The sequence below is a fragment of the Sebastes umbrosus genome, chromosome 2, assembly GCF_015220745.1.
Source record: "Sebastes umbrosus isolate fSebUmb1 chromosome 2, fSebUmb1.pri, whole genome shotgun sequence".
NCBI classification, from domain to species: Eukaryota; Metazoa; Chordata; class Actinopteri; order Perciformes; family Sebastidae; genus Sebastes; species Sebastes umbrosus.
The window spans coordinates 4,284,604-4,303,561 of NC_051270.1; the positions used below are offsets into that span (position 1 = coordinate 4,284,604).

General features: G+C 40.0%; 2 protein-coding genes across 2 annotated transcripts; both read left to right on the forward strand.

Moving 5' to 3' along the window:
* The first annotated feature begins 292 nt into the window (after positions 1–292).
* ankdd1a (ankyrin repeat and death domain containing 1A) lies at positions 293–9,455 on the forward strand. Its single transcript, XM_037758394.1, has 15 exons — positions 293–482; positions 2,052–2,155; positions 2,278–2,376; positions 2,646–2,744; positions 2,821–2,925; positions 3,804–3,902; positions 5,162–5,260; positions 5,874–5,972; positions 6,092–6,190; positions 6,539–6,637; positions 6,761–6,859; positions 7,078–7,173; positions 7,459–7,660; positions 8,625–8,756; positions 8,949–9,455. The coding sequence occupies exons 1-15, from the start codon at positions 449–451 to the stop codon at positions 9,008–9,010; spliced, it is 1,527 nt and encodes a 508-aa protein (XP_037614322.1). The 5' UTR covers positions 293–448; the 3' UTR covers positions 9,011–9,455.
* Positions 9,456–13,128: 3,673 nt separating this feature from the next.
* Positions 13,129–17,036, forward strand: znf414 (zinc finger protein 414). Its single transcript, XM_037760023.1, has 5 exons — positions 13,129–13,283; positions 13,492–13,602; positions 14,582–14,687; positions 15,562–16,109; positions 16,591–17,036. Exons 1-5 carry the CDS (start codon positions 13,232–13,234, stop codon positions 16,764–16,766), a joined length of 993 nt encoding a protein of 330 aa, XP_037615951.1. The 5' UTR covers positions 13,129–13,231; the 3' UTR covers positions 16,767–17,036.
* Positions 17,037–18,958: the final 1,922 nt, after the last annotated feature.

Genomic DNA, 18,958 nt, shown 5'->3' on the forward strand with positions numbered 1-18,958 from the left:
CCTGAAAACAGAGACATGAGGAGGACTAGAAGTCTAGTTTTATCTCAGAACACTTGAATTACAATATGCTGAAAGGTTATTATGGAATTTTTGCCCAATGATGCCACAAATATACAGCTTTAATCTTTTTTTTTTATTACAGTGTGGAAAGTTTTGCTCTCAATTCTGTTTGATTGGATGATAAAGACACAAGAGTAACTCCATAAACTGCCCTACACTTTCTAGGAAGCACAGTTTCTAAAAACCGGATGGACTACATTTTATTGTGAAGGCCGTGACCGGAAGTCCGTTATAAACCGTTATAACTCGGTGTAGCTTGATGTAAATAACTGAGACATCGCGTCCAGCCTCCTTTCATTCATCTGCTGACAAATATGCTCTTAATAATAAGACTATAATGAGAGAAGAGATGACAGCGACGAGTCAGAAGCTTCTTTAAACAGAGAAGATGGAGGACGAGCTGGGTTCGGAGGAGGACATCTGTGAGTAACGAACCACTCTGCTTCAGTAGTGTTTCGGTGTAATGGGCGACTGTGTTAACTGGTGACTCTCAGCTAAACGTTTCCGTTGTTACTGGTGATAACTTGCGTAAATGGATGGTGTAGGTAATGAACACAGATAAGTAATGTGTTTAATATTGATTAAGTGAAATTTAAGGCTTTTATGAGGACTCCTAGCTACATTTGTGTTTTCAACAGCTGCCGTAAACACGACGCATTCTGCTGAGAGGCACCAGTTAACACGGTCACTCGTTACACCGAAACACCACCAGCAGCAGGGTGTCGACCAGAGAGCAGATATACAGGCTACTACTACAACCCAGCTTAAAGGTCCCATACCGTGCTCATTTTCAGGTTCATACTTGTATTTTGTGTTTCTACTAGAGCATGTTTACATGCTGTAATGTTAAAAAAACTATTTATTTTCCTCATACTGTCTGCTTGAATATGCCTGTATTCACCCTCTGTCTGAAACGCTCAGTTTTCAGTGCATTTCAACGGAAATGCAATGGAATTGCGTTGCTAGGCAACAGTTTGGGTCCATGTTTACTTCCTGTCAGCTGATGTTATTTACATACACTGCAACCAGGAAATAAACTGGGACACATTTAGAATGTTTACGTTTAAAACCGTGTAATAGTCTAAATATTGTATATTTGTGACATCACAAATTGACAGAAATCCTATAACGGCTTGTTTCAAACTCAATTTCTGAATACGGGCTTTGTGTATTTCTCCATGGATTGAGCGTTTTGATAGTTTAACAGTATTTATATAGAACTTAAACCTGCTTTATAATGTAAAAGACCTGAAAATCTCACTTTTTACAATATGGGACCTTTAAAAAAAAAAAAATGAAATACTGTCACTTTGCTTAACCCCCTTAAACCCGCTGACTTTACTGTCCTTCAGAGGCTCTAGAGGCTAAGTTACGCTCCAAAGTTGGGCTAAGTCTTAGTGAGGGTCCCAAAAGGGGTCCATCACAGCCTCATGAAACTTTACAACCACAGACTAGAGACCTAGAGCATTCAGAGGATGGAGGGCTTTCCTAGCTAGACTGACAATAAGGGGGTTTCTGAGCAGTTTACACAACAGAAGTACTCGCCATCCAATCGCCGAAAAATGCAATTCTTACAGGAATCTCCAAATGTCTCCAGAAGTTTTTGAAACCAAATCACAGCATGGCTTTTTTCTATGGTGTTCCTCAAGGTCTTGGTGTCTTAATGTGGTATAATGGAGGGATTATTGATCATTTTTATCAATTCTCACGTGGTGTCCCACTTTACGGCAACTCACCCTAGTCTACACATGGTGGAGGATTGTGGGAAGTCGCCCACTGACCTGTGTTAAATTCTTGTCCAACATGCAGTGGCTTCCACACCTGCACTAATACTGTATTCTGTCATCTGCCAAGTGCAATAGTGTTCAGTGCTTCTTAACTCTATTTTACTACAGCCAATGATGTAGGCTATAGGGTTAATACCTGAGTCATTGAATACAGTGCAGAGCAGTATAACACTAATATCCCTCCTCGTCTATCATCCCCGACAGTGCTGTGGTCAGAGAAGGAGTTCCACGATGCTGCGAAGAGGAACGACCCCGGGAGAATGCAGGAACTGATCAAGAAGGGCGTGGACGTCAAGGCCAAAAATAACGTGAGCTTTGCTGAAGGACAAACATTGAAAATAATTTTTGTTTTTGAATAGTCAATATATTTGAGTGTCGGCCTGCACTGTGAGGAGCTCTCAGTCATGTATCTCTACCTGTCTCTGTCCAGATCGACCGTAAAGCGCTGCACTGGGCAGCAGGAGCTGGGAACGAACAGGCTCTACGTCTCCTACTGGACCACGACACCGACGTCGATGAGAAGGACACCGTATGTACACGTTCCAATGACCATTTACCTCTGAATTCATTCATTCATCCTAACACAAAATATAATAATCCACTAGTATGTAAACTCACTGAGTGCAGGGTATACGCAGGTATATGGAGTATACTCACTTATTTTTAGTTGTCATTGCGTAAACCCACTTCTAAATCCCGTCTGATGCATGAATCAGCAGGGAGGATACTGCTCTATATACTTGTACTATCAGAGCTTTGCTGTTACTGTATATAACACTTCTAAATGTTTGTCCACAGTTTGGCATGAATGCTCTGCTTCTGGCCTCCTGGTTCGGTCACCTAAAAGTCCTCCAGATCCTGGTGTCCTGCGGAGCGAAGCTCAACTCTGAAAACAAAGTAAGAGCTGCTTCATGTCCTCATCACTACAGACTCAAACTACGAGCAAACTGTCTGACTGATATCTCTCTGTTAGGATGGTCTGAGCATGCTGCACTGTGCTGCCCAGCGAGGCCACATCAGAGTGTTGGAGTTCATCATGGAGGACCTGGAAGACATCTGTCTCGACAGAGTTGACAAGGTGACTCCTTGCTTGGCACTATTTTACATTTTACTGACAGATGTTGCTCAAATGGTGACAAAAGAACTGTCCTTGTGTAGAACATATGAGTCTAAATCCTGCTCCTTTCTTTCCATGTCTTTACTATAAGTGAGGTGAGGTGAATCAAACACGACCCTTTCATGTGAACACTGTGTATATACAGTATACCGTAGTCCCTTTTAATCGCCGGTATGGAGACACGTTTTGACAAATAAACGCAGGGTAACTTTTGTCAATATGGAGATGTTACACATCGTTAGATCGGTCAGACTCTCCACATTTCAATCGAAATAAAAAGTGGCGACTCCTTACCTTTTGAAGCGGTCATAAAGTCAGAATATGTGTCCATTCCTTGATTATTTATATTCCTTTAGTCCGTAAGAGTTCACCAATCAAAAGAATCAAAACCAAGTTGTGAATATTGTCATGTGTAGTCCACGAAGAAATGCAGGTGTCCCCTCCTGACCTTTCTTTGTTTAGCTTTCACCCCGTTTCCGTCCTGTTTCGGCAGGCCGTCTCGTCGCTGACGGGCAGCTGGATTTTAACAGGATATAGAGAGGTGGTGTGGTGTGCCGTAAAATGAGCGTTGTTGCGAGATCAAATGATTCGTAACTGATATGTTATTCGATAGTTCCGTACTGGAATAAATGATCAATTAGATAGTATTTCTCATCTTTCTCAGTTTTGTGCGAAAGGAATTAAAGGCCCGTCCCATATAGACGCCTGTCCCAAATATAAGCGGGTTGAGTTACAGTAAGTGATTGAAGCAAATAAAAGCCTGGGCTATTAACTGCAGTTTTACGGTATGTACTGTACAGTAGCTCCTGTGTGTAACCTGCTGATGTCTCTCTGACCAGTCAGGGAAGACGGCGCTTCATCTGGCTGCTGAACATGGACAGTTTGAAGTGGTGGAGTTTCTGATTGGAATGGGCTGCGCACATGGTTTAAAGGACAAGGTAGTGACACACACACACATAAATCAAATCAGTAATTCAGTACTCAAGCAGACAGAATAGGCTGTTGTGCTTGATGAAAAGAGAATAAGAAGTTATTTTAGTGAAGAGCTAAAATGTTATACTTCAGTATTTGATTTGTTCAGCTGCCACAACCACACCTCGGCCGAGCTAATACAAGTTGAAATGCATCCAAAGTTTTAAAGCCGTCTTTAAACCAACAAACAGCATGAAGGCGGATGTGTTCTGACTTTAAATCCTTGTTTACACTGAGCAGGGATAGAAACGGTCCTGTTACTGTAACTTCCAACAGCTGCCTCAAAGTAAATACACTTCAACTGCCACTATTCATCGTACAGCCGAGGTGAGGCTAAATGCCACGGTTGGTGGTTACCATAAAACATTCCATCAGTGTTAGTTGGATTTTCTTGTGCTTTTTCTGTATTTTTATTTAACTTTTTTTAGTCATAACAGACGTACATGCAGCTCCGAGGTGTTCAATAAATTCTAGTGATCCATTTTCCTAATTTGATGTAAATTGGTTTATCTGCCGTGTTTACGACATAAGAACAGGTGAAAAGTTCCTTTTAAAAAATCATTTTCATCTGTGAAACAGGTGGAGAAAAAACGTTTTGCCGAGAACATTTTTTAAGTTACTTTTTTCCCATCTGTGAAAACAGGTGAAAAGTTTTGCCAGGTGAATTTTTTTGTCAGGATTTATTTATTTTTTCTTTTCTCTGTTTGTTGTTGTAATACTCATATCGGCCACAAGAAGCTGAAGTGCATCACTTACCCCATGTTCTGCACAGGACTAAAATATAAAACAGATATTAGAGAGGGAATTATGACCTGTTTAACTTCCTAACAGCTTACCAAGATTTGTATTAATCAAAGCAAATATCTAAATAACCATTTGAATTGTGGGTTTTTATGCAAATAACCACTATAGACGACAGTAACGTAATAAAGTATAGTAGGGTTCCACCGGAAGCTACGGTGGAATAAGAACACTGTAATTTACCGTGCATATAATGTTTTTTATGTAAAATATATCGAACATTGAATGACATCAGATCTAAAGTCATTTAGCATAGATATTTCAAAAGTGGCAAAAAACAAACTTGCCTGCCTCAGTGGCAGGAAGTGAAACAAGTTAATTTCAGACCCTGCTAACAGCCCCTCTTGACGTGCTTCGGTGGTTATAGTGTGTGAAGAGGAAGCTGAGTTTCTGGCTGTAATGTGTTGTTATGTCTGGACTACAGGAAGAGAACACAGCCATCCATCTAGCAGCGAGGTGTGGCCACACAGAGGTCCTGCTGAAGATGGTGGAGACCGGAGTGGACGTCGATGAGAGAAATATAGTGAGTGGACGGCACTGGGCTGCAGACTTTAAGGCCCAATTTATGTTACTTAATTAGAGGGACTGTGGTGTATAATTAGCAGCCTGTCTGCATTTTCTCCACGTTACTTTTTAGTTTTACAGAAGCATTTTTGTCAGTTGTGTTGGTCACAGTAGTGCCGTGTTTACTGTAAACTTGCACCATCAAATACACACATTTTGTCTGTGTGTAAGTAATAAAACCAAAGACCTGCTAAAGGTTTCACCTCAAGAAGCATGCAGGAATAATACAGTGGGCAGTTTGCAAAGTTTTAAACCTCTGCATAGTGTCAATATGTGTTTAGGTATTAGGTACATAAAGGTGATATTGGCTTAGAATCTTAAACATATAACTTTATAAAAGATTTCTTCAGATCTCTCCTGGTCAGAGGCGACTTTAGTAAAGTTATTAACCCCTTATTAACCGGTGAAAGAAGTTGCTCTGATGTCCGTACAGGACAAAAATGTCTGCGTCAAAGACTTGCCAAATTATATATAATAAAATATATATTATAAGTACAGTATATAAAATATAAACACCCCATCACAAACAAAGCTGCACCACGGTATCATCAATGTACCTGCTGTGTTTTTAGGATGGTCTCACAGCGTTGCACCTGGCAGCTGATGGAGGTCACTATGAATGTGTCAAACTGCTGCTGGAGTCCGGCTGTAACGCCAACGCACAAACTAATGTAAGCTTTGTTCATTCCATGTCATATATCATTTACAACAAGATATTACAAATATATTTTTTTTTATCTTTCGACAGTCTGAAAGAAACCCTGAGTTTAAACTTTTCTTCTGTCTGCAGAGGAACATGAATGCTCTCCATTACGCGGCTCAGCATGGCTTTGACAGAGAAACCAGTCTGCTGCTGGAGGCAGGAATCAACAGAGATGCTGTAGACAATGTAAGTCAGACGACGTAAGGACTTATTTCTTGGTTTGTCTGATGTAGTAGAAAAACTTGCCACCCTGGCCTCTTTGGGTGGAAAAATACAAGTTTGTTGCGCTTCTGGCCACCCCGAATCATCGCAGGTGATTTTGGAACGGTGTGGTCTGTTGCACCCATAGACATATACTGTATACTGTACATAGACACCGCATTATGACGATATAACGGAGAGCATAATATACGATGTGCTATTCTCACAGCCACCAACTTAAAGAAGGGTCCTTTGTTCAGGTGGGCAGCTCTCTTATTATTCACATATCAGCTGAAATGTTCTTATTGTCTTCTCTCTTTTTGTTTGAAACAGCAACACAACACAGCGCTCCACCTAGCTGTGTTCAACAACCACACAGAGGTTCTACGGCTGCTAATAGATGCTGACTGTGACCTGGACATCACTGACGGTGTGAGTACGCACCTCTACAGCTCTACTGGCACACATTAAAGAACATCTCTGTGTGCCCACGTCCATTGTGATACATCTTAGAATGTATTTACTGTACATGACGCTGTGTTATGTGGTTGACAGAGACAACAGAGTGCGTTGCACATCGCAGCAGAGTACGGCTGGCAGGACTTGGCTGAGATGATGCTAATCTCTGGTGTTAACCTCAATCTGACTGACAAGGTAGCACACAGCACACAGCGTCACCCAGGACACAATAAAGCTTCTCAAGTGTCATGATTTATGGCTGTATTATAATTTGCTTTTTGTGTCATCTCTCTCTTTCTATTCTAATTGTGAATTCCAGGTTATATGTACCTGCTAATACTCTTGTATCTATGTCATCTAGCAGAGTAATGTACTTCCTTTTCTCTGTTTTACTGACTACGTGATATACACAGCAGGGGAAGACGTGTCTGGAGGTGGCGGCCAGAGGAAACCAAGTCATCCTGGTCGACATGATCATCAAAGCTGACCGGTTTTACAAATGGGAGAAGGTGAGCTTATCCTCATTTGACCGGCAGTGGCTCTATTACTTTCACTACGGTTTGCCAAGGTTCCTGCTGCGCCAAAGCAATTACAGCCATGTGGGATTTTTGTTGTGCCTGGGGTTGTTGACACTGTTTACCTTGGTTTTATCTGCATCTAATAACACTACCCCTACCCAAGATAATTCAGAGTGAGCTTTGCTGGTTTTAATAGTTATTTAATGTTAACTCCAGATGCTTTGTACAGTACACCACATGTATACCTACATGTACACTTTGTATGAAAACCTTCAGGATCAGATGAGCCGTGAGCTGGACTCCTGGGTGGCGAGGCCTCTGAGCTTCAAGCAGGACCACCAGTCAGAGACGCAGCACCTCCGGTCTGTCCTGTGGAGCCTGGCCACCAAGCACCTGTGCCGCGGGGAGTGGAAGATCCTGGCACAACACTGGGACTTCAGCGACGCACATATACGAGCTTTAGAACAACAGTGGACAGGTGAGCTATGCCAACCTCTGGAAAATGGTTTGAATTACACACATTAACACACACTACTGCTGTTAAACATCTCTGCACATGAATGGCTCCAGCAGGGAGATATCTGTTTGGATACCATTAAATCATGTATTGTTTTATTCTGCAAATTACTCACAGCATGTTTCACAACCTCGGCACTGGCTGATTCACTCTACTAGCTGTCTGATCCCAGCAGCTGAAAGGTTGATACCACTCTCATTATCAGTACATACATATGGAGCAGGAGTCAGTTAGCTCAGCAGGGAAAACAGCTAGCCTGGGTCTTATTCGTACAGTTTCTAGCTGATTTGTCAAGTATTTAATACTCTTATCAACATGGGAGTGGACAAATATTCTGCTTTATACAAATATATGTATATATTACTGGAAATCAATTACCAACACAAAACAATGACAGATATTTTCCAGAAACCCTCACAGGTACTGCATTTAGCATAAAACAATATGCTCAAATCATAACATGGCAAACTGCAGCCCAATAGGCAACAACAGCTGTCAGTGTGTCAGTGTGCTGACTTGACTATGACTTGCCCCAAACTGCATGTGATTATCATAAAGTGGGCATGTCTGTAAAGGGGAGACTCGTGGGTACCCATAGAACCCATTTACATTCACATATTTTGAGGTCAGAGGTCAAGGGACCCCTTTGAAAATGGCCATGCCACTTATTCCTCACCAAAATTTTGTGAAGTTTAGCCGCTGATAAGAGTATCAAATACTTGACAAATCTCCCTTTAAGGTTCATTTTGAACAGATAAAAAACGTGCGACTAATTTGCGATTGATTGCGATTAACTATAGATAATCATGCGATTAATCACGATTAAATATTTTAATCGATTGACAGCCCTAGTTTTCACTCCTCATCTTAACTAGGACTTTACAGAGATATTGATACGTGTTATAACTCTTAATTGAACCTGCAGGTATGAAAAGCTTCAAAGAGCATGGTCACCGAATGCTGTTAATCTGGCTTCATGGAGTGGTGATGGCTTCGGAGAACCCGATCAAAGGCCTCTACGAGGGGCTGGTGGAAATCTCACGGACAGATTTGGCAGGTGAGCCCTTCAAACTGCACCATGGTTTGTATTCATGTTTAACTGTCACTGCTGGCTGAGCGTTGTATTGAAGCTACTGTGTTCCTGAACACGTGGTGTATTGGTAACACATCTGTGTTCAGTGGCAGTCTGTGAGGTGGTGGGTGGGATGTGTAGGTGCATGATGTCTCCTTGTTGTTTTGAATCATCCAGAGTGCATCCGGCAGAAGGCGAATGCAGAGACCAGCTCTCCCAAAATGTGCTCTGCAATGTGATCAACACTGTGAGTGAACGCGAAGGTAGTCTCACATAGCCAAACCTACGTATCTCCACAGTGCTGTGTCAGCACTAAAGAAAGGTAGTATCATTCTGCTATAGGGGGAAAAAACACTTGTTTGTATTTCTTTAAAACAATCACAATTGTCTTGGGGGGCGCTTACCACAGGATGCAGCGACGGTGCCCTTGTAAGATAACACAAATCCACTTCACATTCATCTATTTAACTGTAAATGCCCATGAAAAAGCTTTATATCATCCATAGCATGACCTGTTTACATAGTCACACATTGAATATACCGTGATTGTTCTGAGTTTAGTTCACAGATAATTTATTTTAGGGTTAGGTAAAGTGATGGTTGTAAACCTGTAAAATACCTGGTGAAAATGTAAAATATTATTTGTTTGTTTAATGCATGCAGCGAACACCTGCTAGCACCACTCACACTGTACTGTTTCTCTGTACTCTGTACACCAAGGGCTTTTCAGCACATTATCATTCAGCCTAATATGATGTAATGCTTTCTCCTGCAAAGTTCGTAAAGCTGCATTTAGTAATGCAGAGGAAGCCTGGCCAGGGTGACTGTTGTCAGGCTATTAAATAGGCGTTATCGGTCGCTATAAGCCCCATAGATGTGTGTCAATAGGGGCCTACTACACCCACTAGTAGGTTATATTATCTATTCACATAGTAGATCACCGAAAGAAGGTATAAAAGAACCCTCTAACGACCTCTAGCGACCGTACTAATTACTTTCACCCAGGAAACCGGATTTGCATCCCGTCTGAAACCAACAGTGTGTAGTTGTCTTTGTGTTTGTAGTTATTTAAACCCAAAATACAGTGTTTTTCCCTAAACTTAGAGATGTTGTAGTTTTGTTGCCTGAACTTAAAGAAGTTGTAGTTTTGTTGCCTAAACCTAAAGAAGTTGTAGTTTTATTGCCTTAACCTAAATAAGTTGTAGTTTTGTTGCCTAAACTTAAAGAAGTTGTAGTTTTATTGCCTAAACCTAAAGAAGCATTTTTGTTCAAAACGTGACATTTCATTCAGTTTTACATGTTAAAACGTGTTACTTTTAAGTTTCACTTTCAATTTTACAATGCAGTAGGCGTAACAGGCTCCTATTGACCCACATCTATGGTGCTTATAGTGACTAATAACACCTATTTAATAGCCTGGTAACAGTCGAATCGGGTGCTAGGAAGGTGATCGGATTATGCACTTTATTTACACAGTGCAACCGTAGTACATGTGTAACAAAAATGTAAAGAAAAACAAACAAAGCTGGCTTAACCGAGGAAAACTCGGCTCAAATAGTAGTTAAGGCATGATCACACGCACACAGCTACACGGACAACTAGTGATGTTCTGCTATATGTTACACAATTTATTCATATGATTATTTATTTCATAAAGCCTTATAATATATTTAATATCAAACACATAATCACTTTGGAAGATCGGTGGACGCTGTTGACAACTTTAAAACGCTGTTTTCCTCTGTTCTATTATGTGCTCAGGCGGTGCTATATATATATAAATATTACCAGGGAGAGAGACGACACCAGCCACACACTGCGGCAGCTTTCACATTAAATACACTGTACAGCTATGATTCAATCATATAACCACAGAAGCACATGGAAATGTTCAGATAAATGTACCAGCATCTTTATTATTGTAATCTAGTTGTTGTTATTATAAACATTGATGTCAGGTTTTAAACCTCAGCTACAGTCTTCTCTGTCTCCGTGGGGGACGGGACGTCAGGCTCTGCACTTTCTGTCTTTGTGGCCTTAAAGAAAAAAAATGTTTCATTCAGTTTTGGCTATAATTGTTTGTAGAGAAAGAGCATAACGACAACTTCATTCCATTAGAACGAGCGACATGATCGGCCTCGGTTTAGTCCTCAGTTTAACCCAGTTATCTACAGCACAGTTGGGAGGGAAAAGACGGCTCGGTGTTGACAAAAGCTTTGGTTGATCTGGTCATAACTGGTAAACATATGCAACGGCTGGTGGCGGGTCACAAGTAGACACAAGGTTTATTTTGAAGGGTCACCAGCCAAAAGGTTGGAAAGCACTGTTAACTAGATAACTGGGTTAACTGGGCATCCTTTCACTGGCACAAGAAATGGGAACGACGGCCAGAACTATGAAAATAAAATATCCAGTTTATAAAAAAACAGAACTTCTGTGTGTATATTTACAGGGACATTATGTATTTTAATGCATGGTGTAAATAAGATTAATGGTGTATATGCATGTAATGAATACATATCTCTTCCGAAGTACTTTCACAAAGTAATGACAACAGTTTTTGTAATGATTTGTATGATAAATCTAATGTTTTTATAGCACTGTATTGTAGTATGCCAATGTACTGCTGCTTTTTTGAATGATCCTTTAGTGGTTTAATCAAGAACAGGTTATGATAAGAGTTTGGTTGTTAAGCAGCTAACTCATACGTGTCGGTGGAGTATAAATATAAGTTGTGTTTGCATGAGTTGAAGATATTTTTGTGTGCAGACAGTCACCTTTTAAAAAGCCTGGCTGGTCCTTGAACCCCTCATGAGTGATTATTGTATAAAGATCAATGCAATAACTACATTTTTCTGCACCAATGCAACTTTCTTTTTGTATAATTAATGTATAAACTTCCAATGCAACTATGTACATACATGACATGTTCATAAGATCAATAAAAACTCCACTTTGAAAACAAATGTCCAATTTTCCCCTACAAAGCTGAACCATCGTTCACTAACGGCAAACAGAAATAGAAAAGGGTTAGTGATGATTTATCAGTTTACACTGGAGAAATGCTTGCAATACTGTATTATAGCAGTGCAGTGAATAGAGGAGACCATTGAGAGCAATCATTTGCTCAGTCTCAAGTTCATCACTAGCTAGTTCACAGTACAGTCTTTCAGACAGCAGTCACCAGACATTTTGATTGAAATTCTAATAATAATATGTTTATGAATACCAGCACATATTGGTATCAAAGGAAATGAAATGGTAGATAAGGTTGCAAAGGAGGTTACAAAAAATAATTTTATTGATTTAACAGTTAGCAAAACAGAAATGAAAAGCATTATTAAACAGAAACTGAAGGAAAGGTGGCAGAAGCGATGGGAGGAAGAGAGGAAAGGACGGTGATTTTACAGAGCTTAAAGGAAATTAGGGAGAAATGAAGTGTGTAGGAAGGATTAAATACGTAAACATGATAGAGGTAGATGTAATTACTGTGGGAAAGAGGAAATGGTAGAGCATGTTGTATTGCATTGTGAGAGATATGAGGAAGAAAGAAGGCATTTGATTCAAGGCCTTACAGAGATTTTTATTTGTATTTTTATTTTGTATACTTTATTTAAAAAGTTCAATACAATATATTCGCATGTTCAGATTTTTCATTACAATCCTGCAAAAATATTTTATAGTATAAAAAAAACAAAAAAACTGAAAATAACTGCATTATACTGTACACTGACTGTGCAATATCATTACTACTCAGGTGTAATTCATACTGTGCAATATTTTCAGGTGTAATTTCATTTCATTCTCACTGTGCAATATCTTTTTTCCACTTCCTTCTATTTAAATGGTTCATATTTTGTTACACTTTGTTTAGCTCTTTTTTTACTGTGTTAGCTGATGCATCTTGTTTTTTGCACTATCCCCTTTGCTGCTGTACACTGCAAAATACCCCACTGCGAGACTAATAAAGGAATATGTTATCTTATCTTATCTTAAAACAAATAAAATGTAAGGAAAGGAAAAGATTAATAAAAACCAAAAAAAATAAAAAAACAAACAAACAAAAAAATAAAAAACATTCAGGGTCTGTTAAACAATTGTAGCCTTACGGAGATTAAAATACACTGTGATATAATATTCTACAAGAGAACTCACTAAATGAGTGTTACAGAATATTATTTAAGTATATTAAAAATTAATATATTGAACAAATATTAGTTTATTTATTTATATATTTTTGTAGTTATTGTTTTTTAAATATTGTAAATACTAGCCAGTCTGATCAACACTTCATACCAGTTGGTGTCAGTAATGCACCAAATCGTTGTTTGCCAACCGCCAATAAACCTCCAAAGAAGAAGACGAGTTTTGTCGCATTGCATTCTGGTTCTTGTGGTCCGTTTCCTCTATTGTTGTCTTCTCTGCAGAGCTTCAGCTCTAACTGCTCTGCCTCCACAACAATGATGTCTTCGGGCAGCACACTTTCACAGACTCCTGAAGCTGGAAGCGGAGGTTTGTAATTCATCTCAAACATTTTAAGACTGATGCTGAACTCTTTACGTTTTTGTCTATTTGAGTTTAAACTACATTAACTAGCTATGTGACTACTAAGCTAGCCAGTCAGCTAGCTGTAGCATGCTAACCTGCTCTAGTTCCACTCTATTGTTGTCACATAACTAGATAATTAAGTTGTATAACGTTGTATAAATGTCCCTTTCAGGAAACAAGAGGGTCCCGTGTCCGTTGCACGGCTGTAAGCGGGTTTACTCAGACCCGACCTCTCTGGAGAGCCACATCAAGGACCATGAGGTGTCTGCTGAGTCCCTCCCAGGTGAGTCTCTCCTCTCACAGGTCTGGAGGTCCATGTGTGGGCAGTAACACCATGTTAACAGCATCAATATTACATTAAAGTCCTACATGTCCTCATGTTATAATGTAGATGAACGACTCCACTGTTTGTCCCAAGTAGAGACCCACAATAGACCCTTTTCTAAAGGGGGTACAGGGGGTCTTCAGGGGGAGATAGCAGGTCAACAGTAGATGTCACATAGAAGTGGTGTACATCATCTGAAAGCTGGGAACCTGGAGATTAATTTGAGATGCAGCTCAGCACTGTGTGTCAAGATGTTCTGGTCATAAATTGGAAATAAACATGAATTAATAATTTAAAATGAATTGTGAACGTGTATAAGGGTTTAGAACATTATGATAGAAGTATATGATGACCATCCCCATGATCTATTATGTCTCATAAGTTGTTGCAGTAATTTTGGGGTTGATACCATTTGTTACACAGATTTGGTGCGAAATTTAACAATTTTTTACCACTGGAGAATTGATAAAAATGATCAATAATCCCTCCAAAATACCACATTAAGACACCAAGACCTTGAGGAACACCATAGAAAAAGCCACGCTGAGATTTGGTTTCAAAACCTTTTGACATTTGGAGATTTCTGCAAGAATTGCATTTTTCGGCTATTATATGGCGAGCACTTCTGTTGTGTAAACTGCTCAGAAACCCCCTTATTGTCAGTCTACCTAGGAATACCATCCATCCTCTGAATGCCATACGTGTCTAGTTTGTGGCTGTAAAGTTTCATACAGTTGGGTTCATTGGATCCACAAGAGTCTCAGCTTTACAGTGATACCCAATTTATGTAAATCAAAGACTGTTTAGGGACCCCAGTATGCAGAAATATTCAAAAACACCATTTTAGAGAAGGCAAACATAACACATTTATACAGCACTAAAAAAACTGCATGTTTTTTGTAAACACTGTCTGTCTGTCTGTCTGTCCTCTCCTCAGGAAAGGTGTTGCTGTGCTCCACTGTCGGCTGCAGCGGTTCCTTCCCCAACATGCAGAAACTGATGGAACATATGAGGCATCACCACAAACCCAACATATTCTTCCTGTGAGTTGGTCTTTATGTTACTTAGTGCTTGAAGTGGAAAAAAAAACAAGTACCAGTACTCCCCTTATTCACATGTTGGCGTGTGTATCGGCAATCTCTTGCTCTTATTTATTTATTTATTTATTTATTTATTATACTTTGGCTATGCATCTTCTATAGTAGGCCTATAATAATCCAATAATATTCCAACTGAAGCATTATAGGGTTAAGGTGGTGTGTTTGTATATTTACTCATAGTGTTAATAGTTAAAGTGCTTTCCTGTGTTATTTGTAGCCTATAGTATCACTCTATAATATAATATATTATAGGATGCCCATAGCTTTGAATCAACAGCAGCCAGCCAGACAGGCAGGTATACATTCAGAGCTGAGGTGTGTGAGCTCTTCATTCAGGTTTTAGGAGCAGAGTCCCAGTCAGGCCGCTCCTACATATTATACAGAGACACATTCTGAATTTTTACAGTGAATAAAAGAAACTAGTAGATATTAGGTTTGGGGGTCGTCCTCCAAGAAAATTAGAAGGCTTTTGACTCAAAATTATGCAATTTCACATCATTTTGGACCATTATTATTACTATAGATAACTCCCACAAAGCTTAAAAACAAAACTTACTATAGTTGAATAATTATTTTATTATTTTACACATATCAAAGCCTTCGTCTGAACATTTAATTCTTCTGTAGATGTTTGCCCTGTAAAATCATATTCTATAAAATAAGAAGAGCAGATTCAGAAAACTGTTAAATAATGTTTCATTAATTATATTTGTTCAGTAAAATGTTTCATACTGTGTATTCAGTAGTAAAAATGTTTCATACTGTGTATTCAGTAGTAAAAATGTTTGAGTATGTCATGTTGCTTCTTCTTCTGAAGGTGTGAGAGCTGTCGCACAAAGCTGCGTTCCTACCGTGGCCTCCTGACTCACCTGCACACCTGTTCCAAAGTGCCACGGGGCAAACCAAAGTCGACTGAGCTGACTGCTGCTGTGACCAACCCAAACATGACCCCCATGGACGTGGACCAGAAGCCCCCTCCATGGCTGGACTCAATGTCTACACCGCAGCAACTACCCCCTCAAATCCCAACCCCAGAGGGTTCCCTCCTCGCTGCTGTTCTTAAGCCAGACCCCGATGTCCCCCCTGTCCTCAGTCCCCCCTTCTTGTCTAACCCGGTGACCTCCCCTCCCCAGCTTGCTCCCCCGCAGCTCGCAGAGGCAGCTGCTCCCCAGCCTCAGCTCAAGAGCGAACCCTCCGCCGTGCCTGTATCTTTAAACCTGGGTGGCCCAACAGCAGCTCCCGACACCCCTGATGCCCAGGCTCAGCACCTGACACAGACCAGACCCCCTGAGCTCGTCCACCCTGCTCCAGGATCAGCTCCACGCTCTCCTCCTGGGACCACAGCTGTCTGGAAGAAGAATCAAGGTGAGCCTCTCTCTCTATACGATGCGTATCATGATACAGGGGTTACAATTCAATATATTGTGATATATTGTGATACTGTAAGCAAGGTGATATATCTTATTTTAGGAACATTTTCACAGTATAAAGAACACATCACCATATACATAAAATCTGAGTAAAATAAAATTTGTATGCAGTCTGAACAGTGGGATCTGCATTTGCATTTATCACAGTTCCTGTGTCAGGTAATATAGCACAGTTATAATGGCTCAAGCTATGCCGAATGTAATCAATAATGTGAGGTGTTGAGAAAGAATCGATTGAATGAAGCTCTTTCTGAATCCCCAGTGATGTTTGAAGCTTCGGAAGTCATCAGTCACATTTTGTTTGACTCTAGCTCTGACACACATTGATAGGAGTGAAGCTTCAGTATCATCCGCCCATCTATAGGTCACACAGAAACAACATTTTGAATTTGAAATTTTGTCTGTTCATCCATCAGGTATGTCCTGCAACAGACGCGTCCTTTGGGAGCACACTAGAGGGCGCTACACATGTGTGCAGTGCGGCCACACGACAACCAACCGTAAGGAAATCACTCAACACATCAACGCTAAACACGGCGGTAACAAACCTGCAGAAGACACAGGGAGCTCTGGTGGTGCTACTAACACATAGCAGAAAGCAGGAAGACGCATTTACTGAATTGTGCATTGTGGAGGCGTATGTTGTGTATTTGTGTCCTCAAGAACTCCTCTTCTGTTGATAGAAGTTTCTGTCAAGGGTTTATGTTTAATACACGTTTATTCTGAGTGAAGAGCCTGCAGTAGTGTCTTAATCATTTCACATTACTCTATCCATTTCCACAAAGACTTAACAAATGAGTTTTTGCCTCCTGGCACACATACAAAGACTTTTCAATAAATATTGGGAGTACTGGATCTCTCACTGCAACTTGAAGACTTCTTAACTTGACATAGCTAATCACTACTACCACTATCTCCATTGATGATGGCTTTTTATGTTCAGGTTCAACCTACTCGGAGTTAATTGACTCTGAACCAGTTTCCCACCTCAGGATTAGTCAACTCAAAGTTCAGGCTTCGACTGGGGCTGCGGTTGAAAAGTCTTTTTTTGCTTAGGAAGGTTCCTAACGGAGTGAAATGACCTGGAAGTATCTCAGTAGCAGCCATAATATGAGCTGTTCCAATTCTCTAAATGTTAAGGAAAGGAGCTTCAATGCTTCCTTTATTATCTCCTTTAGCGTAGGACACACTGGACTATCTTTTACCAAAGGAAAGGAGATAATGCCGTCCCACAATTGCTTGCAGACGCAACTTTTAAAGCGACGCACCATTCGGCCGTTCATGAAAACAAACAATATGCTTATCTTGCATAATATTTTCATAGTCATATACTAATTGGGATTCATGTTGATAAATATTAGTAGGCAGTGACAACCATTTCAATTTATTTCAAACAAGTAACATAAGTAAAAACCAAAACAATAACAAATAAAAAGAACAGTAAACATATAGCAAACAAATAATCAACATAAATAAATATTACGTCTGGAAAGGAAGAAATATACATTTAATGGTTCTACTCCGTCGCCATAACTAAAAAAATAACTCATTATTTATCATATAAACTTTTGTGGTAGCCTGTACGTTATTCCTTTGTTATTTCAATTCCATCCTCGGTAATGATATTTTTCACCGGTTGTCCACATTAGGTCAGATAATCCTTTATTATATGTTTATGTAAAGTGTTACAGCAGCAGAAGGACCTGCGGTATCTCGCTTTCACACCGCAGGTGAAGCAGCATGTCGTGGAAAGCCCTATTTAAAAACGAACAGGGGGAAGCATCGCTTTTTGTAGTCCATCTTCGGAACATTGTAGTTTCACCACGTCAATAACATCCGCCGTCGTCGCATCATAATTACAAAGCTTATAGTGAAATTGCAGTTGGATTCTCTTAACACCGTGGCTGTCTTTTCCTTCTGAATTCTCCTGCACATCTTTCCTTGACCTCATGACGTTTTACATCAAGGTCAAGGAAAAGTAATTTTTTTTAACTTTTCGACCGCAGCCTCAGTTTGTTATTAAACCTGCTTTCTGAAACGGGGCCCAGATGTTGTTTAAAGGATCAGTGTTTAGGATTTAGAGGAATCTATTGGCAGAAATGGATGAAATGAAATTATGTTTTCATTAGTGTATAATCACCTGAACTAAGAATCGTTGTGTTTCCGTTAGCTTAGAATGAGTCCTTCATATTTACATAGGGAGCAAAGTTGAAGTTGCAGCTTGAATTTGTTCTTCTACACCTTTGGAAAGAGAAGGGTGAGGGAAGGTATTCAGGTCAATCTTCAACCTCACCACTAGATGCCACTAAATCCTACACACTAGTCCTTTAACTTTTCTCCCTGCACATGCTTCACTTGTGTAAACTGTTCTTTGTACCCCGTCAATTGAAGTTGATCAGTCTGGTGTTATTTTGTGTCAACAAATCGATGAAAAGACCAAAACCAACAACGTGGTAGTACATCTCTCAATACCGTCTGAGGCGCCAAGCTCATCGGTTCCCACAGTAAATAAAAACAAATATATTGGTTCATTTTGTATAAAAAGGTTCAGTAATTTCCTAAACCAGCTGCTCACTGTAGTTTGTAATCAAACGTTACTCAGACATTTGCTTTGGGGACTACTTTCAGCAATGGATTAATCCCCATTTGGTGCTCTAGTGAGTGATTTGTGGCAGCTGGACGGTGTATTTGGGTTTGAGTCAAAATCAACTAGTGTGTGTGTTCATGGTAATGAAGGGACATGTCACCCAGCGTAACAGTGAAGCTCATCGATGTGTTTTAATA

Coding starts and splice junctions, on each gene's coding strand:
- ankdd1a (XM_037758394.1), top strand. CDS start 449: ATGGAGGACGAGCTGGGTTCGGAGGAGGACATCT. Junction 5,261..5,873: donor ACGTCGATGAGAGAAATATA/GTGAGTGGACGG, acceptor CTGTGTTTTTAG/GATGGTCTCACAGCGTTGCA. Junction 7,174..7,458: donor GGTTTTACAAATGGGAGAAG/GTGAGCTTATCC, acceptor GAAAACCTTCAG/GATCAGATGAGCCGTGAGCT.
- znf414 (XM_037760023.1), top strand. CDS start 13,232: ATGATGTCTTCGGGCAGCACACTTTCACAGACTCCTGAAGCTGGAAGC. Junction 13,284..13,491: donor TCCTGAAGCTGGAAGCGGAG/GTTTGTAATTCA, acceptor TGTCCCTTTCAG/GAAACAAGAGGGTCCCGTGT. Junction 16,110..16,590: donor TGTCTGGAAGAAGAATCAAG/GTGAGCCTCTCT, acceptor TTCATCCATCAG/GTATGTCCTGCAACAGACGC.